Raw genomic sequence first — 22291 nt, forward strand, 5'->3', positions numbered from 1 at the left:
GACATTTTGTGCATGGCCATTGACTTCCATTCTGAAGCAGTAAAGAGACGCGTCTAAATGAGTCGAAAAGTCAAGACACGACCCATTGTCAAAAATTCTGTGTCCATCACCGCAGCCCATCCAAAACAAACCAGAAATGAGACCCAAAGTGCCAAACACCGGAACCATCCCTTCACTTTCGGTAGACTTCTGCAAAGAATCAATAAAATCCTTCTAGAGTAGAGTATTTCTGATAACATGCAAATAAATATTAAGTAAATTACCTCAGTTTAAAGGTGCCAATTGACATAATACAGTACTTTCCGGACAATAAGCCGCACCGAAGTATAAGCCAACTCATTCAAAAATGTGTGTAAGACGAAATAACATATATAAGTCACAGTAGACTATACGTCGCGTTTATTTAGAAAATGATTTCACAAAATTCAAGCCGAAGAACAAACATTTAATCTGGAAAGGCGAGTTATTCAACTAAACAGCAGCAGATAGAACAGCAGGCTGAATAGATGTCTGTACGTTAAAGCAATATTATCAGTTATTTAAACGATAAACCATAGCATACAGAACTTACCTGAAAGGTTGAATAGTCTAAATTAACCGAACAAGCCAACTAGCGGGAAGTTTGCAGACTCGTCATTCCACATCACTGAATCCACTGAATTACATAATAATAATAATAATAATAATAATAATAGATTTTATTTGTAAAGCACTTTACATTTATGGCAAATCTCAAAGTGCTACAGTAAATGTCATAAAAATATCATAAAAAACAGGTAAAAACATAAAAAAAACACTCCCAAATATTTCGTACAGTTTAAAAAGGTTAATTAAAATAGGTTCTGCTGAACAGAAATGTTTTTAGTCCTTTTTTAAAAGTCTCAGTATGTTGAGATACCCTCAGATGGTCGGGGAGGGCGTTCCAGACCCGAGGAGCTGCAGAACAGAAAGCCCGATCACCCATGGTGCTGAGCTTGGTCTTGGGAGGGAGGAGGCGGTTTGAGTTTGTTGAACGGAGGGATCGGGTTGTGGTTTATATGGTGACTAATTCTTTCAGATATGAGGGAGCATTTCCATAAATGCACTGGTGAGTGAGAAGGGTGACCTTGTATTCAATCCTGGCGTGAATGGGGAGCCAGTGAAGTGAGTGAAGAATGGGTGTGATGTGATAAATACAGAAGCAGCATATGGCGGACTCTTGCGGCTGTAGACGGTGATGTTGTCTCTTGCCTCATAAATGTCAAAATTAATTCATACTGACACACCTGTCTATAAGATGCAGCACCAGCCAAATTATGGAAAAAACCGCGGCTTATAGACTGAAAAATATGGTATGTTAAATAAAGATAAAGTTTGTAAAATAAATGGTTTTAAAGGATTTGATGATCTCTTTAGTCATTGTATGTTATTCTGTGTAGTCAATGTCAACATTCAGGTTGGATTTTAGCTTTACGTGAATTTTTTTAAACAAAGCATCTGATAATCCCATAGCGACAGCAAGAAGCTACTGGGCACTGGTGATCCAATGTTCTATTAAGTTTCGCCTATTGGGTTCTACGCTTTTTGCCGGACGTTAGCATCATATATATTAAGAGAGACAGAAAGGGATACAACCATGCACAACTAAGATTGTTAGAAACACTTGTTGCTTGTTCATTAACAAAAAAAAAAAAAAAAACAGCTAAAGTAATTTTTGTGACAAAATCGTACTCACTAATTTAAAGAACGAAGAAAGATCGATCTCTTTAATAATGACTAAGTAAGTCCAAAGATTAAAGTCAATGTGAAATCAAACTTTGATGCTCTACATCAGTGGTTCTCAAACTGGGGTCCGGGGCCCCCAGGGGGGCCGCGAGATGGTGACGGGGGTCCCCAGTTTTATAACATTTTATAAAATACATTAATTTATCATGAATTCTGTGAAATTAAACCTAAAAAAATAAGGCAGCACTACTTTGTTTAATTTAATGTTTTGTTTGATTAAAATGTAAAGTTTTAGAACTGTTTTTTTGATCATAAATTTTCTTTTGGGGGCCGCGAAGGAATGCACCATACACAAAGGGGGCCGCACGCTTAAAAAGTTTGAGAACCACTGCTCTACATTATGAGCCACAGACATGGTCACAAATATGTAGATAAGGCTATGGTGCAAACACAACCATAAAATTAGCACTAATGCCAATTTGCAACTGTAACTTGACCTACCTCATTTTCATATCATATTCTTCTAATCAGTGTTTTTCATCATGGCTAGAATGTTGTGTTTCCTAAGTAAGAATCAAAGATTCTTAAAAACATTCAAACGCATTCAGGATACTGATAATTCAGCTTTCACAAACCTCAAAATGAAAACCTTCTATGCGTGCGAAGGCCTTCAGTATTTTGGAGGAAACGGTGGTGGCCAGCATGTACACTCTCTCTGTGTCCGCTGGATCTGGGTGAGTTTCCTTCCAATTAAATAACATCCACCAGCCTAGCAATGCGGCCAATTCATTTCCCGTGAACACTTTCCAACCGAAACTGTCCATAAAAATATTAGAAATTCAGTTCAAACCTACATTTATATTTTTACTTTTTATATCTGAAATACTAAAATACTGCCTATGCGATCACAGGACAACATACTTGTCATTTTGCTCTGCAACAGCCAGTCGATCAGCATCAGGGTCAGTGGCCACCACAACAGACGCCTTTTCTCTTTCAGCCAAACGAAGAGAAAGCTCCTAGAAAACCACAGCAATGTCATTTAAAATACTCTGTGTAAGAGGACAAATGTGTAAATATTGTATTCTTTGATGTTGATGCTAATATTAATGTGCCATAAGTTATATTTTATTATTGCATACATTAATTCACCCATTAAAGAGTATTCTGCTATGTATTTTTTTATAAACGAATAATCAATTTAAACATTGATCAATGAATCAATCCTGGCCAAATTTGCCCATTGGGCTACTAATCATCCCCATATACTGACAGCTATATCAGTCTTTCTCCTCTCCACCAATAAGCTTGGCATTCTGGCGCAATATGGCTGCCGTCACATCATCCAGGTGGATGCTGCACATTGGTGGTGGTTGAAAAGAACTGCCCTTATCCATATGTAAAGCGCTTTGAGTGCTACAGAAAAACGCTATATAAATGTAACAACAACAATTATTTTTACCAGAACTGATTCTCCTTCCTCTGGGTTAGGACAACTGACAGTGGAAAAATCTGGATCCGGATCTTTCTGTTCTGGAACAGGTATTGGAGGAGCAAAGCCAAACTGCTGAAAAGCTCTCTGGACGTAATTGTGAGCAACACCATGGAAAGATGAGTGCACAAACTTCAGCGGTGACTTTGCATTAAGTTCTCTGTAATGATAAAGACTTTAGGATCAAAACAACCTCCCTACACAGCAAAACAAATCGTTAGAAGAACAGTATAAAACACAACTGTTAAATTTAGTATTTAAGTAAATTTAATAGACAGAGTGAATTAAAAAAGTAGAATATAATATTGCAAAGTGCACTTGCATAATTACAGACTTATGTAAAGCCTACAGGGCTTTTCACACTATGGATGATAGGGGTGTAAATTCAATTCGATTTTACATTTTTAATTTTTACTCCTTTCTGTTTCTTTGATAAGGTGCATATCGTGTAGAAATGCAATGTAGCATCTTTAACGTTAAGATTAGATGCTTCACATCCTAAATAACTTGTTTCTATGCATCAATGCAATAATCGTTCACATCAGCAAGGCATCGTAAAAACGATTATATTCAACAGCCCAAAGGACGATAATGATAACTACAGTTTTAATAATCATTCTAAATTAAAAGAGAATTGCAGAGTTCACACCACAACGATAATAATAAAGATACAAGGAACAATATAGTTGGGATCACTTTTGGAGCACTTTTTAAGTGCTCACATATTTGAAATGGCAGGTGACACTGTGGAGAAGCTCATTGCAGAGGTCCATAACATAAAATTGCCTTACTGTGGGTTTACACCAGATGCGAATTCATCGATTTGCGCGAGTAGATTACATGCAAAGTCAATGCAAAGACGTAAGTTATCCAGTAGTGAAATTGAATCCAAATGTTTTTATTCTACTACACTGACTACAGCAATAGACAAGATAACAGATTACACAAACTAGATTCACTGTTTAGAGATATGCAACTTAAGTATATCACTTAATAATGAGATTTAAATTGCAGCTGGTCACATATTACTGCAATTATTCTATGCTGATCTAGGCGGATAGCTTTGTTAGAAAACCATATATCCATATATCACGATGCAGGTAGAAAGGCGTTTCGAACGCCTCTGTGATGTCACACGCCTGTGTGACATCTGTCTGTGCAGCACCACATGAAGTTAAGAGCAACGGGGCCCCCTAGTGGTTCGGGGCCCTACGCAGCTTGCGTACCTTGCGTATAGGGAGGATCGGCTCTGCCTTACAGTACCGTTCCTGCCCTTTGTGATGACAGGATACAAATAAGAGACACACATTAACCAATGACATTCCACCTTATCAACGCGTCGCCATATTTGACCTCACTGCACTGATCTGTATCTTGTGATTTGCACATATACCTGCATAAAAAATATGTAATAGCTAAATAGCCCAACCCTTATGTATGAAATAAAAAACATTACTAGTGCCTAGGTTTTCCATTTATTCTCTTAATACAGTAAGGACACTGCACCTGTGGAAGCAGACAGTTCTTAGCTCGTCCATGTACCAGCGGCAGATTTCCTCCAGTGGGTCTCTCATTAGCTTACTGCTCTCAACTAGGCCCTCGTTCCAAGACTCATGCCAGGGTTCGGGACTCTCCTCAATGCAACGCAAGATCTCCTTATCATGTGGTGAGGAGATCTGCGCACCATTGTGCCAGTAAACCTACATAAAACAACAAGAGTTGAAAATAACAATAATAATAATCATTAAAAATGAATGTACATGCTTTTTATAGTTTGGCATTTTGAGAACCACATAACTTTCTTTTAGCTGAAGAATGGAAACCATGTGCATGTGTGTAAATGAGAGTGTGTAAATCATGGGTGAATTTTAATATTTGAGTGAAGTAGTCCACAAATATAAAACAAATTTATGTTTTTATAATGATATAAAATGCAACATACAAATCCATTTCTAAGAGAAAAAATGCTGTATATGCAGAGTAGCATGTGATTTAATAATTTAGAAGTTGACTACTTAAAAAATAGTCTATGCATACCCAAAACAGAGCCAGATGGTTGAAAAGGAAGGGATTGAAAAGTAAGAGGGACATGTCATTTGAAAAGTCATTTGGGAGAAAGAGCACATACAATTTTGCAATAATCAGAATTTTATTTAAGTATCACAGACATTAGAAAATTGAATGATGGTCAATTCAGATTTCAGGTAAAAAGTAAAAATGTGTAACTAACAACAACTAACAAGATAAAAAATAATACATTTTCAAATAGGTTTCCAAAACACTCCCTTAAATCTACTATAGGGGTTATTCGATCTACGTCATCAATGTTCGTGGCGGCCATATTGTTGACACTGTCAGTCTGTCAATTGACAAGCGAGGCAGCGTGGGTATTATGCATGGTATTATCGGTGTAATTTTTTTTAAACCGCGCAATGGTGTGTGGTGTTATACACGGATGTTCTAACAACAGCAAAAAGAACCCCGGAATTAGTTTTTATGTGACAACGACTGTCAGAAAACATGAAAGGAGACAGAGGAGTTGAACCAGCGAAGGAGAGACTCCCCACAGCAAAGTCTGTCCCCATCATTTTACCACAGGTAACGTTAGGGATATATGCCTCACAGCATCTGTCCTCATAATAATCACATATGGTTATCTGTAAGCAGTGGCTGAAACTGCTCTTTCAAATAAGCTGCCATAAATTGAGACAGTTATCATATCATATAGTATTAATAACTATATGAACATAATAGGTCTGGCATTGATACTAGGGAATTAAGGGCCGTTCACATTATAACGATAACTATAAAAAATATAGTTTTGAAAATCGTTTTATATTAAAGAGAATAGTGAAGCTCACACCAAAACTATAATGATACAGATACAATGAACGACATCATTGGGATCACTTTCTGAGCGATTTTTCCCACCTGATGAAGGATAAACCATTGATAGCATTAAAATCTGTTTGAACTTCAAGTGCACGAGCACTTAAAATGACAGTGAGCTCATTGCTGAGCTCTATAACATTAGATTACGTCCAGTTGCTGTGAAAATTGACTACGTAATGCTTTTTAATCTATTACATGAACTAACTGTTATGCCAAAAGGTAAGAGATTACACAAACTATTAGATTCACTGTTTAGAGTTACGCGAAACGCAGCGCGTTGAGGACATCTGCAAAAGTTTCTATTACAAGCAATATTAAAGGCAAGTGATTTGCGCGAGTGCCGTGAGCGAATTAGCATAAACGTATTGTTTGGTGATGTGGACGATGATATAGTTATCGTTATAGTTATCGTTATAATGTGAACGGCCCTACAGTGCTTGTATGATGAATGCGGATACTGTATGAACGATATAGTTATAAATATCCGGATAAGTTACGGCTGGCAATAAGGACGGATCTTTACTTAAGGCTATTGGGTCTATTTGATTTTGTTCCACAATAATCAAGCTCATCTTCTCTTAATACAGACGAGATTAAGCCATTAGGCTACTGCTCCCCTCGACTCAAATCTACGTGCGGCTAGGGGCAGGACAGATGTCATGTCAACAAGATGGCCGCGGTTAGCGACTTCCGGTGTTTGCGAATAAGCCCTATTGGTCGGCCAGCAGACTGATCTCAACACCTGCATATAATTTTCTTTTTTAAATAAATACATTTGCAATAATATACAAAAAAACCACTAACCTTGTATCCATTGTCTTCTTTTCTGTTATGAGAAGCAGTGATCATAACTCCAGCTGCAGCACCAAACTTCACCACGGCATACGGCTGGAGGAACAAAATGTAAAGACAATTCATATAATCTATTCACCTTTATTACTATTCCAGCCCCATCATCACTTTATATAATGTTCCCAAACCAGACAAATTCCGTATTTGATTTATTATTTCTACTCAAATTTGGATGCAAAACGTAAATGTGCTTTTATCATTTAGCTTTAGCTTTTATCATTTAGCTTTAGCAATAACATCAATATTATACCTAGTAACCTTTCATTTAAATTAAAATTAGGGTGGTCTTATTATAAATGATGTTTTCCGATACAAGTTGGTCATAATTATTTGTCCTCTTTATTATGGAATACTTTTGCAACCTCCTATTTGTCAAGATAACAGTTGCGAGTCTTCTCCTGCAGTTCCTACAGATGAAGTTAAAAAATAAATGGCAAGCAATCTAAAAATTCTCGAGGACGCTACTCTTCAGTTCACCCCACTCATTTTTTTACATTTACATTTCTTTTGGTGTGTAAGTGTTTATTAGTACATGTTAATGATATGCAAAAGGTAAAAATACCAAAGTAAATGGTGATGTGAGATATCGTTTTCAACGTCAATCTCTTTTCTTGGACTACAACAAATACACAGATTGTAGGTTAGAGTTTACTTCCTGGGCCGGTTGACATGGACAAGACCGACATTATTATAATTCTTGAGTCTATGTTTTCATATTTAAAGAATTTAAGATAAAAGATTTAAGATGGCCAAACAGAGGACACTGTGCTTTTCAGATTGAAGAGCTTTGTACAAAATCAACATGTTTCAGGCATCATAGTGTACGGTATTGGTAAAAAAAAGTTTTTAATTTCAATTTCATGGCAGTTTATGTTAGCGTGGACACTGGACAAAGGTAACATCATAATTATTACCCTAAAGATTTAAAGGGCCCATGGCATGAAAATGTTAGCATTGCCACTTAGTAGGTGTGAGCAAAAATCGTTTTGGGTGTGTCCTTTAAAATGCAAATGAGCTGATGAAGCGCAAACACTGATCACAATGATGGTGGTTTGTTGCAATTCAAACTCAATTGTTGCTATTCATTATTTTTTTCTCTCTCTTTCTCTCTGCACTAAATGGCAGTGCTGTGGTTGGATAGTGCATATTAAAGGAATAGTGCATTTTCTTAAAAGAAAAATCCAGATAATTTACTTACCACCATGTCATCCAAAATGTTGATGTCTTTCTTTGTTCAGTCCAGAAGAAATTATGTTTTTTGAGGAAAACATTCTAGGATTTTTCTCATTTTAATGGACTTTAATGGACACCAACACATAACTCAACACGTAACAGAGTTTCAAAGGACTATTAACAATCCCAAACGAGGCAAAAGGGTCTTATCTAGTGAAACGATTGTCATTTTCGACAATAAAAATAACAAATATACACTTTTAAACCACAACTTCTCGTCCAGATCCGGTCCTGAAAGTGCAAGCGTGACCTCACCCAATACGCCATGACGTCAAGAGGTCACAGAGGACGAACGCAAAACTCCGCCCCAGTGTTTACAAGTGTGTTGAAAGAGGACCGTTCCGACGTTGTTGTATGTCAATTGATACTAATTAATCTCTTTGTGTCAGTTTATTGTTTACAATGGTCCGCAAATGTGCGTTTTATATATGCAACACATGACCTCTCTACGTCACTACGCATTTACGTTAGGTCGTGCTGGACCGGACCTAGACGAAAAGTTGTGGTTTAAAAGTGCATATTATTTATTTTTCTTGTCAAAAATGACAATCGTTTCGCTAGATAAGACCCTTATGCCTCTTTTGGGATTGTTTAGAATACTTTGAAACTCCATTGAAAAAAACTGTTACGTGTTGAGTTAAGTGTTGGTGTCCATTAAAGTCCATTAAAATGAGAAAAATCCTGCAATGTTTTCCTCAAAAAACATAATTTCTTCTCGATTGAACAAAGAAAGACATCAACATTTTGGATGACATGGTGGTGAGTAAATTATCTGGATTTTTCTTTTAAGAAAATTGACCATTCCTTTAAGGGGGCTGTATTATTATAATAAGATTTCCTTATGACATCATAAGGAGGGCCAAATTTCAATTACATAATTTTTGCTCACAGCTACAAAGTGGCAATGCTAACATTTTCATGCCATGGCCCCTTTAAATAAAAAAGTTGATGTTTTGCTATTTTTCAAAAGTCACTTTCTATTTTGTGAAGCTCAACAATCTCTTTCTTTTGTTTTTTTGTGACAGAGAATGTATGACAGAGAAGATTGAGGAACTTTAGCAACTGGTTTTCCTCATATTTATGCTCATGTAAAAACAGGAAGCCATGGCTAGACAATGTTCATTTTTTTTATAAGAATTTTTAGGGATGCTATTAATTGTGGCCAATGTGTATTTGAGAAATAAACACTAATTACATATGATTTATTTTTCAAAAATGCTTTTATGCTAATAATTACTGAAGGTGCCAACATAATGTCTTTGTTGTGTATAGCACTGTGCCATATTATATTGTGTAAACAACACTTGTGACATCACAGATATGACATAGTCATTTTACAGTAAATTTGCTTATGTATCCGATAGGTATTTGTTAAAACAAAAAACTGAGTCTGTGGCAAATGATTAATGAGCCATACCTTGTTGCAATGTTAGTCATAATATACAGATATATACTGAATCCAACTTGATATTAGTTATATGACATTCTATTTGTCTTGAAAAACAAAACAGAGTCATTTAAGTTTGGAATGACACCTGGTTGAGTAAATGACTACTTCAGCACCCACCCCCTGAGAAATTCAGCCATGTCAGTAAGAATCAAGTAAAATCAAGTAAGATGTCATTGTTTCAAGGTTCCAGATAAAACCCTAATCTACACTGACTCAATTTTAGAAACATATCCATCAATAACACTGTCTTACCACAAATGGGGTAGGCACATATGTAGAGAACAGATAGACGGGAATATCTTTAGAAAGCATAACAGCTGCGGTCAACCTCGCAAGTCTGCAGATAAAGCAAAGAGAAAATAAAAATAAAATGTGTATGCTTACAAAACTCTGTACACTTGTAGACTTCTTCCATCATGCTATTGAAATGTTACACAATCATTAGAAAATATACACAGCAAGTGACATTTCACTACCATTGTTCTCCTAACTCTAGAAATGTAAACAGTCATAAAGGATGTAAACAGTGAATGGGCTCATCATGTGCACTATTGTTCCATTCAGTAGGCGAGATCTATTTTCGATCTGATCCATTTGACAATCAATTTTGCTAGCAAACTGGGACAGTTTCTAACCAACCCACTGTCTGAATCTACAACCAACTCCATACTGATTTTCCCAAAAATGAAATGACCAATTTAAATGTTTGATTAAGAAAATACCCAAAAAATTGTTATATCGCTTTGATATAATACATGCATCACTCTTCCACCACTTTAGGTTCCAGAACAAAAACTTGCATGTGTAAAAAACTGATAAATAATTAGTGTAGATCAGGGGTGCCCAAACTCGGTTCTGGAGAGCCGGTGTTTTGCAGAGTTTAGCTACAACCCTAATCAAACGCACCCGAGGCACCCCTCAGATGTGTCTGACTGTAACATTTGGTCTCGATGATAATCTAGTCTAGATGGTCTAGTATAATATTTTGGTAATATAAAGAGCAAATATGTTTTGTTGGATTGATGTCATTGAATATATAAAGTATTTCTGCTTGGAACAATAGTGAAGTAAAAGGTAAAACACTACCGTTCACTTGTGCAGCCACTGCTTGCTTGGGCACGTGTGTCATATCCGACCACCAGGCCTCTTGTGTTCAGGTCAGGAAAATATTTGGCTAAATATTTGTACATCCCCTGTAAGGATAATAAGAGACAGGCAGTGTTAACCACATTAAAATAAAACCAAAACTGATGACAAAAGTTAAAGAGTCCAGGCGTATGGGGATCAAATTAAATTCATGATGCAGCAAATAAATAGTGGAAATGAAAGTAAATTGTCTGACTTTAACCTGACCCCTTTCTTCACGTGCTGTATAAGAACCCAAACCATGTCAAGTCACATTTATTTATGTAGCACTTTTTACAATGTTTCATTGCTTTAAAGCAGCTTTACAAGAAATATGAAGAAAAATCACAAAAACAGGGAAATTATTAATATATAGTACATATAATAAGTAGTATTATTGCAAATTTTATTGTCTTCATAAATAGATTCTAATTTAATAACTTGTTTGATATTCAATGAAAAGTATCAACCATGTAGTAAATAATGATAAATAACAGATGTCATATTAAACTATACATGGAAATGGACCTTAAAAAGAAGAAAAAGTTGCATAAGAGGAGGAAATTGATATTACATAAGGAAACTGCAATAGTAACATTAAAAAAAAAGAAATTATAGTATCATTTAGTGCACCCCAGCACCACACACCTACAAAATTGAAACAGTGATTGTACCTAAACCATTACAAAAAAAGCTATATTAAATGGCAGGGTCCATGATCTCTGAAAGCCAATGTTGACATTTGAAATCACCTAAACAAACAAGCCCCTACCCCAATAGAATCTGGACCTTCTGTTGATAGACCCGCCCCACACATACACAACGCAGGGAATGATGTTGTTTAGTAGACACGCACCTTACTGCTGATTGGCTACCAGAGGTGTATAATACTTAAGTATTTTAGTTACATTTTCCAAGCATCTGTGCTTTATCAGAGTTTTTGTCTTGGGAAAAAAATTACTTTTCTTTACAAAAAAATGTTCACTACATTCTAAAGCATAGAATCATACTGTGTATTCATTATATATTGCATATTAAAATTTATTTAATGCCTAATAACATAAAAATTGTGTACTTTTACTTGAGTAAAAGTACGAAAAAAAAGTTTACTTAAGTAAAAGTACAAAAAATTACTAGATGTTTAATGTACTTAAAAATTAAATATAAACCAAAAACTTGAATTATGAAATGTAGTGGAGTAAAAATTATGATAATATGTTTTGGAATGTATGTTTTCCAAAGAAAAACACTAATAAAATACGAATAATTGAAAATTTACTTTTATGTAGAAAGTAAAAATACTTAAGTACTATAAAACTCTGTTGGCTACAAGTGGTTTTTGGTAGTCGGCCCGACTCTCTTTTCCAAAGCGTTTTTCTGATATCATGCAATAATAGAATTTAAAAAACCCTAGACTTAGCTAATGTCAGAACAGTCAAACAGTGGAAGGAACCAAAACTGCTTGTGTCTGCTTTTGCACTATTCTCTGTTTCTTTTCCACTATGTTCTTTTCTGGTAGGTGTAAAGTCTGTTCCCACTGAGAGTTCATTTGTTGCTGGAAGTGATTCTTTACTTCACAGAAAGGAAAAAGCTCACAAAACAATAAGATAAAAGATTTGGCCTGAAATTGTCATTGCAGATAGTAGTGGAGCTGACAGTGAATGATACCATTAATCACTGTGTAAATGGAACATCCAAAAGTCATAAGAGTGTTATAAAATTGTGATAAGAAAAGCAAATGCTGGAAAAATGCAAATAACCTATTAATTTCTATGCCTTAACAAACCTATGACACTTATACAGCACTGTATGTTAGGCAGATGAAGCGTGCTTGCGTGCACGGTTAAGCACAATCTAAGCGGAAGAGACAGAAAGCGACAAGATTGACAGAAGATGACAGAACAAAAAGAGCACAATAAAGCGGCCTAACAAAAAGCTTTTTGTTAATAAACACTTACCACTCTCGTTTAATAAAAGCGTGTTTGTCATTGTAGAACTTTACAGGATCTATTAAGTTTTTATTACATACTGCTTTGATGTTCTATGACATGAGATGCAGAGCTAAGGTCACTCGTTCTCCGTGCTCGTGCATTCAGCAGATTAATACCCAGGATCATCGCTGCCGTGTCTTTTTTCATACATTACATGGTGTTCAGGATGTCTCGATTGTAAATAATAAATGGAACTTGTAGTGCTGTATGTTTTTGCGTCTTTCTCTGACACTTTAAAATGCTTTTAACAACATGGTTGCTGCATTTGCGCATCTCTCTGCGCTAGTTAATTTGATCACGTCATCAAAGACCTCATTGTTCGGTAACATTTATTCTACCTTTTCACTTGTTCTATTTTCGGCCGAATAATTTTAGTTGCCAAACATTCAAATGCATCCCTAATCTGAGTCTAGAATTTTTATTGTCTGTTTACATTACAAATGTACCGAGCCCCTAAGGTGACATTGGAGTAAAAAAAATCTAAAGTTTAGTTTCATGTGCTCACGTGAAACTTTCATGTGCTCACGTGAAACTTTCATGTGCAGAATTTTTTTTTTAAGTTTAGTTTCACGTGCGCGCGCGATAGTTTCACGTGCGCGCGCGATAGTTTCACGTGCGCGCGCGATAGTTTCACGTGCGCGCGCCATAGTTTCATGTGAGCAAGTGAAACTAAACTTTTAAAAAAAAAAATCTGCACATGAAGGTTTCGCGTGAGCACATGAAAGTTTCGCGTGAGCACATGAAAGAAAGTTTCGCGTGAGCACATGAAAGAAAGTTTCGCGTGAGCACATGAAAGAAAGTTTCGCTTGAGCACATGAAAGAAAGTTTCGCGTGAGCACATGAAAGAAAGTTTCGCGTGAGCACATGAAAGAAAGTTTCGCGTGAGCACATGAAAGAAAGTTTCGCGTGAGCACATGAAAGAAAGTTTCGCGTGAGCACATGAAAGAAAGTTTCGCGTGAGCACATGAAAGAAAGTTTCGCGTGAGCACATGAAAGTAAGTTTCGCGTGAGCACATGAAAGTAAGTTTCGCGTGAGCACATGAAAGTGTCGTAAAGCTCAAAATATAATTTTTTCCCCATCACAAACTGTTTTGCTTTTAAAAGACAATGACATATTCGATTATATATGAATTACTGTAATGATGGATGGATCCACTTTTGGAGCTTCAAAACATCATCATGATCAATGCCATTATAAAGCGAGGAAGAGCCAGGATGTTATTTAATTAGGGCTGTAACTAACGGTTATTTTTATAATCTATTAATCTCACGATTATTTTTCGGTTAACCGACTAATTCGATAAAAAAACGAAAAATTTACTCAATTCGATTTTTCACCTATTACAGTTAAATGAGGCACTTAATTAGGGTAAAAGTGTACTTTTAAAAGTGCAAAAGCCACACAACTACAGAGTTTTACTAATATAATCTTTTTAATTTTGATGTTTTAAACCTTACATTAAAGTTTGTGCAGCTTTTAAAATGGTAAAACAATCAAATAATCAATAAACAAAATGTATTGAGTCTCCAGAGATGTGCTGGTGAATAAATTTAGCCACAGATAAATAAACTCATTTTAATCAACTGCAGATCTTGATGAGAATAAACATTATTCGTTATTAACAAAATGAATAAGTCATATGATATGAAAGTAATATAGCCTACATATAGATGGTTTCAGCAGTAACAACATAAACAAGCGGCTGTCGCGTTCCACACGTAACTTCCGGTAAACTCCGCTAAGAATAAATAACAACAAAGTTCTTTAAACGTAGTTTATTTATATAACAAGCAAAAAACAACACATAGATTATCTAGGAAACAAAAAAAGGGGTTATTTTCGACGAGGCATTTATTCAAGAGATCAGTTTAGCAACTAGTCAGACCATTAAAACCCAACGACACAGGAAGTAAGGTTCAGATCCAGACGTGTATCACGTGCGTCCGATGAAACCGTCTATAGCGGATGCTTAGTTTGTGGTTCATTAAAGGAATAGTCTACTCATTTTCAATATTAAAATATGTTATTACCTTAACTAAGAACTGTTGAATCATCCCTCTGTCATCTGTGTGTGTGCACGTAAGCACTGGAGCGCGCTGCGACGCTACGATAGCATTTAGCTTAGCCCCATTCATTCAATGGTACCATTTAGAGATAAAGTTAGAAGTGACCAAACACATCAACGTTTTTCCTATTTAAGACGAGTAGTTATACGAGCAAGTTTGGTGGTACAAAATAAAACACAGCGCTTTTCTAAGCGGATTTAAAAGAGTAACTATATTTTATGGCGTAATAGCACTTTTGGGAGTACTTCGACTCGCCTGAAAAGTCTGCTCCCCTTCTCACTCTCATAATGGGAGAGGGAGGGTGTTACTGCGCCGAGTCGAAGTACTCCCAAAAGTGCTATTACGCCATACAATATAGTTACTCTTTTAAATCCGCTTAGAAAAGCGCTATGTTTTATTTTGTACCACCAAACTTGCTCGTATAACTACTCGTCTTAAATAGGAAAAACGTTGATGTGTTTGGTAACTTCTAACTTTATCTCTAAATGGTACCATTGAATGAATGGGGCTAAGCTAAATGCTATCGTAGCGTCGCAGCGCGCTCCAGTGCTTACGTGCACACACACAGATGACAGAGGGATGATTCAACAGTTCTTAGTTAAGGTAATAACATATTTTAATATTGAAAATGAGTAGACTATTCCTTTAAAGGAATAGTCAATTTTCTTAAAAAAAATCCAGATAATTTACTCACCACCATTTCGTCCAAAATGTTGATGTCTTTCTTTCTTCGGTCGAGAAGAAATTGTGTTTTTTGAGGAAAACATTGCAGGATTTTTCTCATTGTAATGGACTTTAATAGAGCCCAACATTTAATACTTAACTCAACACTTAACAGTTTTTTCAACGGAGTTTCAAAGGACTATAAACGATCCCAAACGAGGCATAAGGGTCTTATCTAGCAAAACAATTGTCATTTTTGACAAGAAAAAAAATGTACTTTTAAACCAGAACTTCTTGTCCAGGCCCTGTCCAGCGCGACCTCACGTAATTGCGTAGTGATGTAGAAAGGTCACGTGTTACATATATGAAATGCACATTTGCGGACCATTTTAAACAATAAACTGACACAAAGACATTAATTAGTATCAGTTGACATACAACAACGTAGGAACGGTCCTCTTTCTCAACACTTGTAAACACTGGGGCGGAGTTTCACGTTCGTCATCTGTGACCTCTTGACGTCATGACATATTGCGTGGGGCCACCCTGGCGACCGGATCTAGACAAGAAGTTGTAGTTTAAAAGTGAATATTTTTTATCTTTCTTGTCAAAAATGACAATCGTTTCGCTAGATAAGACCCTTATGCCTAGTTTGGGATCGTTTAGAGTCCTTTGAAACTCAGTTGAAAAAAACAGATAATCAGTAAATTTTCATTCTGAAGGTGGGAGAGAGTTATCTTTTAAGAGAAATAAGAAAAAAATATTGAATGTCTCAGCACGTATTATACTTTCATTAAATACTTTTGAGTCAAATCCGCTTAGTCACAGTCTCAGGCCAATAAGAAATATCAGTGTGTTGGCAGAATCCATTAAGAGTCTGATTAAAAAAATGCTCACTTCAAAAGCAATGGTTTTGCATCTGGGCTCTTCATATGATAACATTTTCTAAAATTATTTTCATAGATATTTATGCCACACCCACCAACCACAACATTATTATTTCAATAAAATATTATTATTATTATTATTATATTATAATCTCTATTTTTGTCACCATTAGATAGTGGCTATTCCAGTATCCCACTACCACTACAGATGAGTTCCTTTTTTCATTACAACACATTATTGACAAGAGCGCACCTTCATTTCGCTCTTGGTGTAAATAGGCCTTAAGTGTCTTTAAAAACATTTTTGGGTTAAAAAATTCTGCCTTTAAAGTCATCTATTTCGTACGGTTTAAATGGTACGCAACAGGCAGAAGCTTAGCTTGCGATCTTGCCACCTGTATAAGACACTTTGCATATGCAGGAGTGGCAGTGTGGAACACACAAGTGCAAAAAAACACTCACTGCAGCTGCGTCACTATATGAATAATCTAGTTTGTGTAACATGCAAGCTAAAAAACTAATGTGTTTTAATGTGTTCTCCTTAAAAGACCTCAATAATTCTGCCATGTTCTGTCTAAAATCACTCACACCCTGTATGGTTCATAGCGCACTATTTAGGAAGACACAACTTTCAGACACAATTATTCTGCACTGATGTAAACATTGCAATCGCATCTGCATGCTGATAACCTGGGCTGACCTGTGTAGACTGGATGACGGTTAGGTCATTGATGCAAGCAAACCCTGCACCCATGGCAGCTCTCAGACCGGCCGTTCCAAACGTCATCCTGGAGCACAACCTCCTCTTTAGTTCAGCCACGCGCCCCTCCCGAACCAGAGACAGGATCTGCTCCAGCGTCTGTGGATTCTAAACACAACAGACAAACATTCAAACAAAATTGCAGGACACTGTTTTCTATTGGCCAGATCAAAGTCAATTGTTTGTTCAGGTCCTGACACAGAAATGATGAAGAGAGGCCATAACCAGACACACTTCCCAGCACCTACCTCAGTGAATTAGTGGTAATGAATCTAATCATAGACGTTTTCTCAGTATTCAGGATGGAGATAAAATATTTCCTTTTCTACATTACTGAAAGCCTATATCTGTGGCCTACATAGACCACGCTTTGGATTAATTCCAGCATTTAAACAACATGAGTAATAAGAAATTACAGAAGTATGCAAAACACTTTAACAAATCAACTTTTCATCAATTTTTGCTTAGCTAATGGATTTTAATGCCATGAATGATAGCTGGCAGCTCAGTACCGAAACTACTAAATACAGTCATGCAGTACTGGTTAAGCTTGACATTTACAGAGAAAGGTCACCCAGAAATACTGAATGAAGAGCTGGCAACAGCAGACAAAATCTTCTTCACTAAATATAATCACATTACCTAAATAATGAAGTAAAAAAGTACCCTGTGCTTTAAATGTTGTCTGCATAGTTAATGCATCAAATGGTATTGATAATATCTTTCACTGAACTACGACGCTGAAGACAATATGCAAAATATGAACTCAGGGTGGCACTGCAATGCAGTTCAATACAATATTGAACGGTTTTAGAGATTTTCTATTTTTATTTTCCCCTCTATGATAATGCCCATAAAAAAGCATGATAATTATTTATAAGGCGATTCCTTATTTAACAATTGATGAACACAACCGGGTGATGACAAACATAAAAACACAGTAAAACAACTGACAGCAACGGTTGGCATCACCACACTGGCATTCTCACCTTATCCCAGGTAATCCATTGATTTATCGCTTTGTCGAGGATCAAATCCCCAGTGCTGCTGAGACACTCTGAGTTTGCATTTAGGTCTCCGTTAGACCCCATGACACCGGTGAACCCAGACCAGCGTCCTCAGACAGGAACTTTTTAAGTCCCAGTTGCTTCAAGCCGGCGCGACTGAACGTCGTTACGCGCGGCGTGATCGGAAATTAACGATTAACCGGCTGACGTCACGGATCGTATCACTCAAATAGATCACAGCCGAACGCGATCGGACAAACGTGGATCTGTAATCTTTAAAGTCGTGACAACCTCAACCCATCGCACTGTCGCATGGGTGTCAAAATAAGAGAGCAAGTGCTGTACGTCGCGTGTCAACAAACCCAATCGGAGTTCGTCATTGGCTCGCCGTATTAAATATTAAAATGTCCTCTGGTTACAGAATGTCGTACTAATAAGTTGCACCGGTCTAATGTGTTTAGTGCACATTAAATGTTACCAAGCATTTCCGCGCCCAGAGCATTTGGTAAGCCGCGTGCAGTTAGCATTAGCTGTGTATTTGACCTAAGTGCGGTTGGCAATGATCGGAGGCAGTTCCGTTATAATATAAAAACAATAATGCAACGCGAATGTATGTCTAGAATAAAAAAGGCGCCGCTGCTTTGCTTCACTTACAATCCGCTCTGACTATCAAACTGTTAGTTGTGCTTGACTTCATGCGACGGTGCGCAGACCGACCAGCCTATGACATCATAATTCTGCGAGAGGGGTCAGTTTCTAGCGTAATCACGCAAGTCAGAGAAAGTCTCGCGGTACTTTGGCGTCACAAGAAGATCGCTCTACGCAGTGCCGAATGTTGCTAGAAGGATGATTCAGGAAAAGGTGGAGCATATAAATGTTGGATACTGGGAAATGTAGTTTTTTGATAGGCTAGTTTGCAGGTACGCTATGAGCATAAATTAACCATGGTTTTACTACATGGTTACTGGAGCTAGTAAAAATAGTAATCAATACACCAAAACCATGGTTACTTCACTTTTACCACAAAAGCATGGTACATTTTTATAAGGGTTAACTTCTTGCAAGCTCCTAATATTTTCTGTTGTAATTAAAAAGTTTTTTCTTAAGGCAATCTATTCATTTTCAGCGTTAACAATGTTCAAGACAAACTCAAGACAAATATGTAAATTTAGTGATATTTGTAAGCGTACTACTACCTGTTCACCCCAGTTGTTTCTGCATTGACATATCTTAGATTTACCCTGTCTATGAAATCCATACTAAAGTCTCCAAATAATTATGAGATTAAAAGCATCAAATGAGTCATAGCCATAACATATGATAAAATAGCTAATGTGTGTTTATTGATGTAAATGATATCAAGATAAAGTACTCACATTTTCATTTAACATACTGAAATTAATGATAATTGCCATTACATTTAATTGTTTCCACAAAAATACCAAAATAAACATTGATTTCAATCTTTGACATTACCTTACTTAATCAATATTAAAGAATTCGAGTTTAAATTTCACAGAGTGTTCTTTACATAATATAAAATTATTTAGCTGGGTTTTAACAGACTGGGTTACAATTATAAGGAAATGTGCATAAATATATAATCACCATTTTATATGTTTAACCACTGATAATATGATGGACACTGTGCACATTTTTCATTTTCATCAAATTTAGAAATAAATTATACATTTATAATCTGCATGAACTTAATTATCTAAACCTATATAATTGACTTATTTTTCCTGATGCTAAATTGATGCTGATTCATGTAGTATCAAACAGATGTCTTAGAGTTTGCTGCTGATCAGGTTTTGAGCTTGTATGAGACGTTGCAGACGTTTATGTAGATCAGTCCTCTTGCGTGCTCTCTCTGAGTCTTCACTGAGCAGTTTCACCACATCTGCCCCATTTCTCAGTTCCATCATTTGATGTCGCAAACTCTTAGCTGCGTCCTTCAGCATGAAGAGATTTACCAGCATAGGCACATAGTCTGTGAGGCGTTGATAGACTACCTTATAGAGACAGACAAAATTGAGTTAATGTAACCATCACTGTAAAAATATAACAGAGATAGATTGGTGGATCCATCTGGAGGAACCTCTATGCATTCCTGTCTAAAGTATTTATCACTCAGGAGTTAAGGTGCATCAGAGACTTAATCATTCTGCATTGAATCATTCCAGTACGAAAAAATACTGTAGTATACTATAAATATGTGTATTTAAAGTAAATTTAAAAACACTTTACAGTATATGTAAGTAATAATTGACAACAGGTTGTTGATATGGCATAGTTATATGCTCAAACAGCAGTAATATGAGATTTATTAACCATAATTTTTTCCCTGTCATTAAATGCTAAATAGCCAGCCCATTAAGGAGTTTCAACCCACCTTATAATAGAGAACCAGTTTGTCTGGAGTTAGAGGTCTAGTATCCACCGAGGCACAGCTTTTGGAATTAAATATTTTGTCACAATTATCATCATAGAGGCCTTCACCGTTGGTGTCTATCCCAACCTTTCGAGGAACGTCAGAGACATTGAGTTTCTCTTGTAATACTTTATCCTGGGTAAAGACTAGCTGCTCCATTTGAATAAACTCTTTGATTCTTTTCTCCACTTTGGTCTCTTGTTTTGACTGAATGTCATTAATCATGTTCTGAGAAAATAATAATAATACTAGTTACATTAATGCTCTGTTTCTTTACATAAGTACATGCATTAGCTAACATTATCTAACAATAATCAATATATTTGGGGCGGCACAGTGGCTCAGTAGGTGCCAAATTGCCTCTCTCCCAACATGTGTGTGCATCAACTTGTGTATATGGATTAACTGGTTCTTGCCATGAATATAGCCAGAGATGCTGGAATGGCGTGAAGAGTAAATAAAGAAAGACACTGGGATATTTTAGCGTTTATTAATCTTCCTTAATGCTAGTTTATGCCAATACAATTGTTTTTGTGCATTTACCAGTGGTTTAAAATTAACAGTTACAATTTTTGATTTAAAAAATGTATTAGTAAATGTCGAAAAATTATTATGAACTAAGATGAATAAATGCTGTAGAGTAGAAGTATTGATCCCATATTAGATCATGTTAGCTAATGCATTGACTATTGTTAACGTTTATTAATAATACTACTTTTTACTTACAGAGACTATGTATTTCAGTTGAGGGTACTGTTCAAAAGACAAATCACAAACCACCTTGAACTCATTCTGAACAATCTCTGGAAATGCAAAAACATCTCATTTGAGTTTGTATGGCATAGAAGAAAATGGTTCTTCTTAATTAAATAATGGGTAAGTCACACACTGCCCAACACAACCTTGCCTTGCAAGCACAAAACGGAAAATATACATTTAAAATAATGTTTTTATAGTTTCAAAGTACAGACAATTTTATACTTTCTTTCATAGCACTTACCACACAACAAAATACTCCAGTCCTGCACAATTATAAGAAATTAAAGGCAGGGTATCTGATTTTGAATATTGCTAACTTTAGCGTACTAGCACTGAAATCACGATCCAAAGCCATGCCTCTTCCAAAACACATGAACGCAAACAGAACAGAAGCCCAGAAAACTTTGCAGTACAAAGTGAATAACATTACCAAAATAACAAACAAATCAGAATTAGATAGGCCTACAGCACATTTCGGTTGTGTGGACGTAGTAGTTTGCTTATATGTTTGAAAACATTGTTACACTAATTTGTAAAGGTACACAAATACTAAATAGAATCATACCGCATACCTACCTATCCAAAAGAAACACTGCAACGACCCTTTTAGACCCTTTGTCTCCCGCAGCTGTTTCCATTTTGTGGAAAAGCAGTAAGTTACCAATGTTAATTCAGGTTTTTGTTCTTTGCTGTTTTGTTTCGTCGTTGTTGTTTCAAAAGATGTCTTTCATTTTGTGGCTCCTGCAGGTTGTAAATTCAGCAGGAGAGTTTGCCATTCACCCTTTGTTTACAGACGGGAGGTGAGTGCACATGAACGCGCTGATGATGTATAGTGTCTGCATAAACAGGGTGCGCAATGGCATTCAAAACACTTTCACAGAGGAGGAGATAAAACGCATGCAGTCCAATTATTGCATTCGGCCCGAGTTCAATGATTTGTTGAACATTTTTTGGTCCTACGACTTTCGCAGATAA

The 22291-nt window shown here is 36.3% G+C and overlaps 2 protein-coding genes across 2 annotated transcripts in view; both read right to left on the bottom strand.

Annotated features, from left to right (window-relative positions):
• Positions 1-18834, bottom strand: part of pgm2l1 (phosphoglucomutase 2-like 1) — a 29957-nt gene extending 11123 nt beyond the window's left edge. Inside the window, exons 1-9 of the mRNA XM_055195652.2 lie at positions 18106-18834; positions 17057-17224; positions 10710-10816; positions 9876-9960; positions 6893-6976; positions 4703-4896; positions 3167-3356; positions 2626-2723; positions 2340-2520 (exon numbers count right to left, since the gene is read on the bottom strand). Of these exons, the coding sequence (XP_055051627.2) occupies positions 2340-2520; positions 2626-2723; positions 3167-3356; positions 4703-4896; positions 6893-6976; positions 9876-9960; positions 10710-10816; positions 17057-17224; positions 18106-18207 (1209 nt within the window). The 5' untranslated portion in view covers positions 18208-18834. The remainder of the gene's footprint in view (positions 1-2339; positions 2521-2625; positions 2724-3166; positions 3357-4702; positions 4897-6892; positions 6977-9875; positions 9961-10709; positions 10817-17056; positions 17225-18105) is intronic.
• A 702-nt stretch (positions 18835-19536) lies between these two features.
• The window catches only part of mxf (myxovirus (influenza virus) resistance F), a 33564-nt gene continuing 30809 nt past the window's right edge, over positions 19537-22291 (bottom strand). Inside the window, exons 18-20 of the mRNA XM_073863066.1 lie at positions 21284-21360; positions 20519-20785; positions 19537-20138 (exon numbers count right to left, since the gene is read on the bottom strand). Coding sequence (XP_073719167.1) covers positions 19914-20138; positions 20519-20785; positions 21284-21360 — 569 coding nt within the window. The 3' untranslated portion in view covers positions 19537-19913. The remainder of the gene's footprint in view (positions 20139-20518; positions 20786-21283; positions 21361-22291) is intronic.

This window comes from Misgurnus anguillicaudatus, chromosome 24, assembly GCF_027580225.2.
Source record: "Misgurnus anguillicaudatus chromosome 24, ASM2758022v2, whole genome shotgun sequence".
NCBI classification, from domain to species: Eukaryota; Metazoa; Chordata; class Actinopteri; order Cypriniformes; family Cobitidae; genus Misgurnus; species Misgurnus anguillicaudatus.